The sequence below is a fragment of the Apis dorsata genome, unplaced genomic scaffold, assembly GCF_000469605.1.
Source record: "Apis dorsata unplaced genomic scaffold, Apis dorsata 1.3 scaffold_651, whole genome shotgun sequence".
Taxonomy (NCBI): domain Eukaryota; kingdom Metazoa; phylum Arthropoda; class Insecta; order Hymenoptera; family Apidae; genus Apis; species Apis dorsata.
Window position 1 is genome coordinate 519,435 of NW_006263842.1, and position 9,774 is coordinate 529,208.

Here is a 9,774-nt window from a genome sequence, read left to right on the forward strand (position 1 = left end):
TGGCACGACGAAAATAATCGCTTCCTCGATCGACCGTCGACCACGACCTTGTGCCATTCCGTCGCGCGACGCGTTACTTTGTACTCAGTGATACTCAGTTTCCATCGTTTCGCGAATAATCACACATCTCTGGATATATATTCAGCGCCCAGATGCCGACATCGCCTTATGTCTCTCGGATTAATCAAATCGACGCTGTTCAACTAGATGAGGAAATTTATAAAGTGCTTAGAAATCAAGCTAAGAAAATTAGCAAATATCAATCAATAGAAAAGATCGATCAGTGGCAACCTGAAATCGATGCAGTTCTCAAATACTTTATATGGAATTTCTCGCTGCGCCATGGAAAATCAACCTTTGGTCAGCAACTGCTCAATTTGCATTACGAAAATATTAACAGCGCAAAATCCGTTCTGTATTTGATTTCAATGATCGTACCTGCGTATGTGCGAGATAAATTTAAAGACAACAGTAAAAATCGTAATTTGAACATCTTATTCGATCGTATCGAGGATATCGTAAAATTGCTCGAGTTTATCAACTTGTTGATCTTTCTGCATCGAGGGACACAGCCTCGCATTGTGGAATATATTCTCGGAATCGTAAACTCTTCTACAACAACTCACAAACCGAGAAATATCGGATATTCGTATATGACAAGAGAATTACTGTGGCATAGTTTAATGGAATTATTTACTATCGGTCTACCTATGATTAATTTCCATTATATAAAGCACACATTGAAGAAATTGTTTACACGGTCAAAATCCGCCAATTTGCTACGTACTTTTCCGACTATGAATTTATCTACCAAATGTGCCTATTGCGCCGATACTCCTATTTTACCTGTTCATGCTGGTTGCCAGCATATATTTTGTTATTATTGTTTGAGCGCTCATTTTACCGCAATGAGTGAATTCCAGTGTTTTGAATGTGGCATGAGACTCTACATTGGTAATATGAAAGCGTACGAACCAAATGCATTATCTATTTAAGTTTTTGACCCATATGTGTACATACATATATATATCTGTATTTATATTACATACATTTGTACAAGCATTGTGTTCCTTTTTTTTTTATTAAAAATAGCAATACAAAATTTTCTTGATTTGCTTGATACAACATTTCAATTTATTCGGCGTTTCCTTCGAAACGAATCGATAATGGATCAGGTATACAATACATATATTCGTCGCCTATCGGAATAATTGGATTATCGTATAAAAATATCATGCCGCTTTATAATAAATCGTTTTCCGTTTCGTAAATCCCGGCAACACGCATTACGTATATCGATCATTGATTTATCTATTATCGTTTTACTTGCTTAATGGGCGGGGACGTCCTTCTGTTACCTGGCAATACTTGAATGAACGCAAACGAATCAAGTCATTCAAGAGGAAAATAATGGACGAAAAATTTTAACACACATTAGAATTTTTATTTATTTTTTTCTTCATTTTTTTTTTCTTTTTTTTTTTTTTTTTTTTGAACATCTCAATTCTTTTGGTTTTTTACTCTTTTTGGAAGTTTTTTTTTTTTTTTTTTTTTTTTCTTGAACATCTCAATTCGTTTGGATTCTAACTCTTGTTGGAATGTTTTTTTTTTTTTTTTTTTTTCCCTCTTCGATAATACGTGCGTTTTGCGAGCATGCGATCGCCGTTCCAACGATTCAAAAAATTTATTAAATTGCACGTATCAAGGGATGCTATAGCCACGCCTATTTCATTGTTTCGTCGATTTAAAAAAAAATCTCGAGCGCGATTTTATCTTGTACGACCTGAGATATTTACATAGATATAAATAATTCTACCGCATCCCGCTAATACTAAGTCTCTGTTAAATCGTAGTATCTCTTGACTTTTTTATAGGCACTAATGAAAGCTACATCAAATCACATTGTTAGACGAACGTATTATTCTTTCTTTTTTTGGTTGAAAGAAATACGAGATCGCATCGACAAAGTATACGAGATAAAACGCGTAACGTTACGAAACGAGTCGGAACGTTGCATTCCGTTTTATTCGTTACCTTCCGATAACACGATTCCTTTGAATCATATTTCATTGTTTTTATCGTTTCAATGCGGATTGTGAAAAAAATATGATGGTGCATGATCAAATTGCCATCATGATAGATATATAAATATATATATATATATACATATACATATATTTTTTACAAAACAACGCATCTTATCAATATATTACGCGTCGCGAATGCACCATCTTCGGTAATATATCGACAATATTTATTATTATTCTGCGCGTAGAAGCATGCTCCAGAAAGGCATGTTCGGTCAGTCGAGTGATCCAGTTCAATTTTTTTTACATTATATACATCTTTCGTTCTCTCTTCCTCTTCTTCGTTTCACTTTGTTTTTTTTTTTCGTTCGTATGCATAGAAAAGAGAAAAATAAAAGAAAAAAAAAATTAAAGAAAATGTCAATTTAAAGAAAATGTTTTCCAAGTTTCCAAGCGTACGAGATAGATCGAGAAAGAGAGAAAGAGAAAGAGTGATACGTCAAGAAAATTGCCATTTTTAAAGATGACAGGAAACAGGATGAACCATCGGCTTGCATCGCAATGTCCGAATATTAGGTATTGTACATTTCATTGTCACCTATTACCTATCATCGTTTCCTTTTTTTTCATCTTTTCTTCTTTTTCTTCTTTTCTTTCTTTTTAATTCTAATTTTTCGCGACAATTAATTAATCGGCTGAATCGCGCAAAATCAAAATCAATTCCCATACATACATACGTACGTCCATACATATGTGTGTATGCGTGCGTGTAAATATACATATATACATTATATAACTTTTTTTTCTGTAGATAGGAACATCGACGAATAGTTTAACGCATTTATTTGAGAAATAGCATTGATCGATCGATTTTAAGAATTTTGAACAAAATGAAAAAAAAAAAAAAAATACAAAGAAAACAATTATAAACTCGCGCCAATAAATTTTGGATCATCGATCAAGTTTTCTCTGAGAAACGACGATCGATGTTACGATCAAACGCTCTATCATGTTTCATCGCTATCGCAAAAACAAAAACGATAATTCTTCGTTACGAAGGCATAACAAATTGCAATTTTCATTATTCGATCATTATAACAATCAGACAAGGAAAATCGAATTTGGACCGAATGTGTTTTCGTTTATCAATGAAACGGTTTACAATACATACATTAGAAACGAGAACGACGATTGGACACAGTCTCACTTACACGCGCATGCGTATATATATTTGCACGAATGAAGAACACGTAACGTCTATTTCTTTTCTAATAAATTCGATAATTTTAAGCATAAAAAAATACCAAAAGAAAATAATTTATGCTTAAATAATTGTGAATTCTTATTGTGAATTTTTATTCACAATAGACTCAGTCAAAAACTTTTAACGGTAAAATTGCTCTTTCTCGATAAATTTGGCTGAGGCGATGTATCCAGTTATTCGACAAACAAGATGTAACTTTTATCGCTGGCCGCCATCGACAAATCGATTACCTAAATTGCGAGTGGATATTCCTACATGTTTGTGATGAGCAAAGAACGAATTCATAGCCGAACAGTTCATATATTGACAGAAAAAAAAGATATAAAATATTAATAATTTACGTAGAGCGAATAATTTTATCTTCGTAAAATAATTATTGTATAATAACGTAATAATATATGAACCAGAACATGAATATGCAGCTTTATGCGACAAAAAATATCGTTCCTCGAATATTTATCGAGTACGTACATGCTAGGAAAGGAAAAAAGAAAAAAAAAAAAATAAAAGAAGAAAGAGAAAAGAAATTACGACGACCGATTATCGAAGATTATTTAGCTGCAAATTTGTTCGGCAGGCAAATTTTATATAAATTAATGTTACAATTAAACTCGAATCAGGATATTTTTGATATTTCAAAGAAAAACTTTTCTCTATATATTAAAGATACTCGATTCGAAATATTCCCCAGACGTTTCGTTAACCGCCTCCTTCGATTCGCTTCGTGGAAGAATCATTTGCAATAACTCGACGTGCATTCGTCGTCTTTCGCGAGTGAATAATAAATACTTTATTACAATGTAAAACTCGAAAACGCGGCTGCTGCGAGGAAAGCTGCTTACACTCCGCGTTTTGCCGAATTTCGAGCTTAGTCGAGATTAAATATTTTAACATTACTTAAAGCGAAAGATCGCCGAACGTACGGGACATCCCTCGCCCATCGCGCGTAAACAATAGTTTCGAAGTCTTACTTTTTTTCTTTTTCTTTTTTTTTCTTTTTTTCTTTTTTTTTTTTTTTTTTTTTTTTTTTTTTTTTTTTTTTTTTTTTTTTTTTTTTTTTACGCACTTCGTTGTACTAATTTAACCGTTATCACTAATTCATACCGTACGCCTATCATTCAGTCGTATCACGAACTTTTCACCGTTTTACACAAAAACACATACGATACAACGCGTCGAAACGACACAACAAGTCGGAGCATCGCGTTCCATGCTCCGTTTACAAAAAAAATACGATACGAAAAAAATCATCGATTCGTCGAATATATATCGCGCGACCACGATAGAAAGACCATTAGCATAACATAAAAAAAAAGCTAACGAAACGAAAGTAGCAACGAGTTCCTTAACCTAAGACACCTTCTGACCGCGTGAATCGAGGATTCTATGGAGGGGAAAAAAAAAAAAAAAAAAAAAAAAAAAAAAAAAAAAAAAAAAAAAAAATGGATCCTCGACCACAAAAAGAATCAACCGCCTATTCTTTCGGTGCCTAGAATCGCAAATTAACATACCAATTATACCACTTTGATCCTACTGTCGAGTCGGCGAAATGGCCCGCGTGATTTTCGATTTCTCAATCTCGATTATCGTTTCAAGGATCGGATCTGTGATCTTTTGCGAACTTTTTAAGTACAACGCGGTCCTGTCCGATTTCGTCCTCACGAACTCTTGCGAGATTCGTAACAATTCTTCGTCTTTGCTACCATTTGGTATCCAGATTACACTTCTCCATTGACGACGAGGTCGTAGATGTGGTCGTTTTACGTTCCGCGCCAGGCGCAGCACTACCGCAGAATGGACTAGTCCGCTTGTTCATTTCTGGAAATGAGATCTTCGGTTGAGAATAGAGGCGATCGTTTGTGAACGATTATAGTTGCAATGCGGAATGCGATTTAGCCCGTTTACGTACCAGCGATTAACAGCATTATTTTACGCCTCGCGCCCCAAGCGGTTATCCCAATTTCGCACAGATCTTTTTCCGTCAGCGAAGGAAAGGTAGCCATGTCCACTTCGTGAGATGTGAACAGGCCTGGCAAACAGAAAACAAGCGGCATGTATAACGAGCAAGCGAATAAGCTAGATTACGTGATACATATGTGTATATGTTTATCGTTCGTTTGTTGCAATAGTGACATCACGAGGGGAAAAAAACATCGGTTTTTACATCAATAGAGTTTAAATGTTTGAAATCGTTAGAAAAATGAATAAATAATAATTGAGCTTGCATTTAAATTTTAAGTTTACTTTAATTGCTAATGATTTTTATTCATTACATGAAAAAAATATAAAAATTTATATTTATATTATATTTAATATATATTTATATTAAATAATAAAATCAAAGAATGATTATTGTACGAATTTTGAATAATTTTAAGAATCAATCAAAATTATTAAGATTTTAATTCGTGACAAAATCTTTCCAGAAGAAAGAATAAAAAGGGAGGAAAAGAAATAAAAGTATAATTAGAGATTTTATAAAATTTTTGATTCAAATTTAAAAATTAAATTTTAATCTCTGATAAAAATATTACATTGAATAAAAGCCACTGAATATAGTGGTTAAACCAAAAGTAACCCATATCAATAGATCCAACTTATCTAATTTTTCGTTATCTAATTAACGTCCTCTCCGACTGTTAAGTCGATGAGGAGAAAAAAATGGTGAGATTATAAGGTTTGTAAGGTCACATTGGAAGCTCATATGTGGAAAATCGTAAAATCGTATTACAATAAAAAAACAAAATACATATAACACTGACAAATAAAACTATAAATTTTCAGTTATGTCACTATTGTCACAGCAAGATGATAGATATTGGTGCATGCGGACGATCAACAAGCAAAAGCCGAAAATCCAAAGTATTATATACGTACGAATGTATTTTTCCAATCCAACGGAAGTCAGCATGCTGGTCAAGTCGTCATACCGATTAGACGTGATATTCTTGAGGTGCGCGCTAGGCGTATGCTCCAAGTAGTTTGAATTTATGCCGATCTGACCGACACGGTCTTTGCCGGAATTGATTCCAAAGTCAATGTCTCTGCTAAATACCGACGCTGTTGGTTCCTTCCACAAATCGGATGGATGGGAGGTGGTCAATTCCTGCGTTTTCGAAACATCTTAACTTTGTTCTTAACTTTTCTTTTTTTTTTTTTTTTTTCGTAATGTTGAATTTTAAAAAAAGTTCAAAAGAAAAAAAAACAAAAAAAAAAAAAAAAAGAAATGCACGATCCTTACCTTGTTCAAATCAGTCGCACTTATAGGAGGAATGGTTTGACTGAGACCGTAGCCAGACCAAGCGGAAGTAGGAACGCGATAATCGTTAGTAGCCGGCTTCGTTTGTATCGCTTTCGTAGCCAAGAGCTTTTTCTGCTCGTAATCGAAAGGAACAAGATTTTGTTGCACAGCCATTTCCAGCGATTTCTTCTCGCAACCCGGTGCACGACGATCGGGTACCGTGAGATCGGATAACATGCTGGATAAATCTGTCGAACGAAAGTATTAAGATCTGGAATGATAATTTCTACAAGATGCAGATCGGTAGATTAGAGTCGCTCACCTATATTAGGACTATTCTCCGTTGGATTAACTGGAGATATGTTACGAGGACTGATAGCTGGACTAGATAGAGAACTGGACATGCTGCTCAACGACGAGTATGCTGCGATTATAAGAGAGGAAGGGATTATAAAGAGAAGTAAAGTAAATATGAAAAAAATGTGACACGTGTACTATTTTTCTAATTTTACGGTATCCATCAACGATCTTAAAATTTCTTCATTTGTGAATATAATATTCCGAAACCACTAGTGGCAAAGTATCAAATATTTTATCAATGAAATTAAAATCAATAAAATTATATTGATAAGATATCATTATTAGTATAATTATAATTAATAAAATTTGTTCATATGTACGAAATCGATTTCATAATGGTATTCGAAAATCCATATTGGAACTTGCAAGTCGATGTACAATTGTACTAATTATCTTTGCTTTTTTCTTATTTAATATAATGAACAAATACTAGTTTTTACAAATTAAGAAATCATATATAAAGTTTTAATAATTAGAGAAATATGAAGATATTAAATTATTAAATTACTACTATATTATTATTATTTTTAAGATAAAATTTAAAAAAATGAAATTTTTATATATATTGAAAATATTATTTCACGAAACAGTGTGATTTATTAATTTTCGTTATAAGAAATATGAAGAAACTTTGTTTAATAAAATAAAAATTATATATATTATATATGCATATAAAATATTAAGTTTCTATTTCTATTTTTATGAAAAAAATTTCATTCCATATTTCGATTAACATTTTTTTCATTTTTTAACTTTTCATTTTTAATTTGTATAAAAAAAAAACATTAATATAAAAAATATTAAATACAAATTATTATAATTCAAATTATTCGTTATTGTTAAATATCTGTTGAATGATCCATTTATTCAGATATTATCTAGATTCGTATAAATACATACATATATCTCTAATTTTTAATAAAAAAAATAAAAGGTTTGTTAAATTTTGTTATCTTATCAAAAAAATATTCACGATATCGCGATTCGTTAATTCGCGTGAAAAAAAATTAAGACGAGACTATAAAACTTACCACTACCTTCCTTGCTGTCTGTCAACGAATTACCGTTCAATCCATGAATACTGTGAAAGCCAGGAGGCACGTTCGAGTGAAGTTGTGCGATACCGGAAAAACCGTGATTCTGTTGTGCATGAGTATGAGGAGGTATTGCGTTGTTATGCATCACGTGCTGCGTTGTCAGCAAATGATTAAGGTGCTGCTGATACGTGTAAGTGTGATGGAGTGGCAATGGTGAAAACATGGACGGTATCGGTGGTAAACCCCAATGAGGCGACAAGCCCAGAGGACTTGGCGAATGAGAAATAGGTGACATGCAATAAGGAGAAGTCTGCGTATTTATCGTTAGTATGTTCGACAAATTGTCCGAGAGGCTGCTGACCAGACTGCTGGGAGGACCTGCGAATTATGCAATACAATTATATAATTGAATTATATAATTGATTTAATCGAGTGTTTTTCAATATCTTTGAAATGTATACACGTTCTATAACAGTCAATAACCTCACTTTCATCTCATAATTGTGCATTTCTGCGTGAAAATGTATTTTCAACAGAATAAACTATATATAGAATAAAAATAAATATAATATAAAATATAATATAAAAATAAATATTTATTCCAAACTGTAATAAATATAAAATATTTAATATTCAAGGTATTCCAGATTGAAATCGGAAATATATCAGTGTAAATCAATGTTATATAATTATTATTAAAACTTAAATAATTCAAATGCATATGATTTTTTTATAGATTATATCACTTATCCTGAAAACGAAGGACAAATTCAAATCCGTAGTATATATAATATTTTATGTTCAGGACATTTCAAATATATTGTCAAAGTTTCTCAATTTCAATATGAAATGTGTGTATTCTGTACATGATCGCGAATAAAATGTAATATCTTTTTCAATATCCGAAAGAATATAAATCACTTCTATTAAAATGAAATTATAGGGAATAGAGAAACAAAGAATTGCTTAAAATTTTTATTATAATTTTTTAATATAATTTTTTTTAAAAAACCAATTTTATTCTTTTGGGCTACAATCTATTATAGTTGTAATTATTGATAATTTTTATAAGTATATATTATATATATAATTATCAAGATATCATTGATAAATAAAAATTAAAGTTTCTACTTTTGTTATTCAAAGTTATTATTAAGATAAATTAAAATATTATTGTGTAATAAATTGTAATAAAAATAAATAAGCATTTCTGTTATTGTTATTTCAAGGATATTTTAAATATATAGACAATGAAATATTAACTATTTGTTGATAATCATTAATAATATTTTACGATAACTTTGAAAAAGAAAAAATGAAAACTTTAATTATTTTCTTTCATTATCAATATTTTCAATATTGAATATTTTAATGATATTATTGATAATAAATACAATGTGTTTATAGAATACTTTTGAGGCTCATTTTTAAGTAAAGAATTTTTAAGTAAAGAATTTATCAGAACTTAAAATAAATAATTGATATACAATAATATCAATTAAGATTTATTTATTATATTATAAACAATTAGCAATATCTCCGTTACACTGTTGCATTCTCGTTTCGCTTAACGCGAATTTAAATTGCTTATAATTTAAAATAAAAAAAAAATCTCAATTAACATTTTTGTATATCAACTTTTGTATTTATTTTGACCTCTAGAATTAACCTTCCAAAGACGTTCCACAAACATATTAACATTTTGTAAATATTATCTACATACAATTATTGATAACTGTACTGATAACTCTACGACCCATATTGAGAATTCATAGTTCAGTAATTTTTCTTTTTTTTTCTTTTTCTTTTTCTTTTTCTTCTTTTTTTTTTTTTTTTTTTTTTTTT

The 9,774-nt window shown here is 31.0% G+C and overlaps 2 protein-coding genes across 7 annotated transcripts in view; one reads left to right on the top strand and one right to left on the bottom strand.

Moving 5' to 3' along the window:
• Positions 1 to 1,411, top strand: part of LOC102672993 (peroxisome biogenesis factor 2) — a 27,501-nt gene extending 26,090 nt beyond the window's left edge. The window contains exon 3 of the mRNA XM_006621964.2: positions 146 to 1,411. Coding sequence (XP_006622027.1) covers positions 153 to 995 — 843 coding nt within the window. The 5' untranslated portion in view covers positions 146 to 152 and the 3' untranslated portion in view covers positions 996 to 1,411. The remainder of the gene's footprint in view (positions 1 to 145) is intronic.
• A 210-nt stretch (positions 1,412 to 1,621) lies between these two features.
• Positions 1,622 to 9,774, bottom strand: part of LOC102672417 (protein bicaudal C homolog 1-B) — a 38,998-nt gene continuing 30,845 nt past the window's right edge. For 5 of the 6 annotated variants that reach the window (XM_031513480.1, XM_031513479.1, XM_031513478.1 and 2 more), the window contains 6 exons: positions 7,924 to 8,307; positions 6,855 to 6,956; positions 6,533 to 6,780; positions 6,169 to 6,397; positions 5,201 to 5,320; positions 1,622 to 5,109 (listed from right to left, as the gene is read on the bottom strand). In XM_031513480.1, the coding sequence (XP_031369340.1) occupies positions 4,991 to 5,109; positions 5,201 to 5,320; positions 6,169 to 6,397; positions 6,533 to 6,780; positions 6,855 to 6,956; positions 7,924 to 8,307 (1,202 nt within the window). In that variant the 3' untranslated portion in view covers positions 1,622 to 4,990. The remainder of the gene's footprint in view (positions 5,110 to 5,200; positions 5,321 to 6,168; positions 6,398 to 6,532; positions 6,781 to 6,854; positions 6,957 to 7,923; positions 8,308 to 9,774) is intronic. The other variant, XM_006621958.2, reaches the window with a different exon arrangement.